The 1,074-nt window shown below is 37.0% G+C and overlaps 1 protein-coding gene across 3 annotated transcripts in view; it reads left to right on the forward strand.

The window, feature by feature from the left end:
• The window catches only part of LOC107756013 (helicase ARIP4-like), a 24,811-nt gene that overhangs the window by 16,795 nt on the left and 6,942 nt on the right, over positions 1-1,074 (forward strand). For all 3 annotated transcript variants that reach the window (XR_001641766.1, XM_016572978.1, XM_016572979.1), the window contains exons 15-16: positions 571-670; positions 749-954. Coding sequence is in view for 2 of the 3 variants with exons in the window: in XM_016572978.1 (XP_016428464.1) it covers positions 571-670; positions 749-954 (306 nt within the window). In the remaining variant the exon portion in view is untranslated. The remainder of the gene's footprint in view (positions 1-570; positions 671-748; positions 955-1,074) is intronic.

A 1,074-nucleotide genomic window follows, 5' to 3' on the forward strand; every position in this document is an offset into this window, starting at 1 on the left:
ATTAGTGCTGTCAAACGATTAATCGCGATTAATCACATCCAAAATAAAAGTTTTTGTTTACATAATATATGTATGTGTACTGTGTATATTTATTATGTATATATAAATACACACACATACAGTATATATTTCGAAAATATTTACATGTATTTACATGTATATATTTATATTATTTATATTACAGATAAATATATTTAATATGTAAACACAACATATTTTTCTTAAATATATACATGTATATGTGTGTATTTATATATACATAATAAATATACACGGTACACACACATATATTATGTAAACAAAAACTTTTATTTTGGATGCGATTAATCGCGATTAATCATTTGAAAGCACTACAAAACACATTTTCATAAATAGTCGTCCAAAGAACCTTTTATTGTGTTTTTTTTTTTTCCTTTATTTTTTGTCACCGACTTTTTCTACAGACCCATATTAAATATTTATTAATAATTTTCATTTCTGTGGCCTATAGATCAGCTGCCTAAGGTTTGTTGTGGTTTAGGGTATTTGTTCTTTCTAAATTCACAGTTTTTTTTTTTGTCTCCTGTGCAGGGTTGGATGGGAGCACATCAGCTTCAGAGAGAGAAAGACTCATCAACCAGTTTAACGACCCGGCAAACAACCAAGCCTGGGTCTTCCTGCTGTCCACCAGGTGAACTTGAGCGCAAAAATATGCCACAAATAGTGACAAAATGATGAGGTCTGGACTAACAGTCTGCTGTATTTGCAGGGCTGGTTGTTTGGGGGTGAATCTGATCGGCGCGAATCGCGTGGTGGTTTTCGACGCATCGTGGAATCCGTGTCACGATGCTCAGGCCGTCTGTCGCGTGTATCGCTATGGCCAGCGCAAGCCTTGCCACATCTATAGGCTGGTGTGTGACTTCACACTGGAGAAGAAGATCTACGACCGGCAGGTGTCCAAGCAGGGCATGTCTGGTAAGAGAGGGTGGAAGGTCTGGGAGTTTTTGTGTCTTCATGCAAACACAATTCTGACATTATGATTGCCTGTTGAACAGATCGAGTCGTGGATGATTTGAACCCTGTCCTCACCTTCAC

The sequence above is a fragment of the Sinocyclocheilus rhinocerous genome, unplaced genomic scaffold (assembly GCF_001515625.1).
Source record: "Sinocyclocheilus rhinocerous isolate Xijiao unplaced genomic scaffold, SAMN03320098_v1.1 scaffold1283, whole genome shotgun sequence".
In the NCBI taxonomy this organism is placed as follows: domain Eukaryota; kingdom Metazoa; phylum Chordata; class Actinopteri; order Cypriniformes; family Cyprinidae; genus Sinocyclocheilus; species Sinocyclocheilus rhinocerous.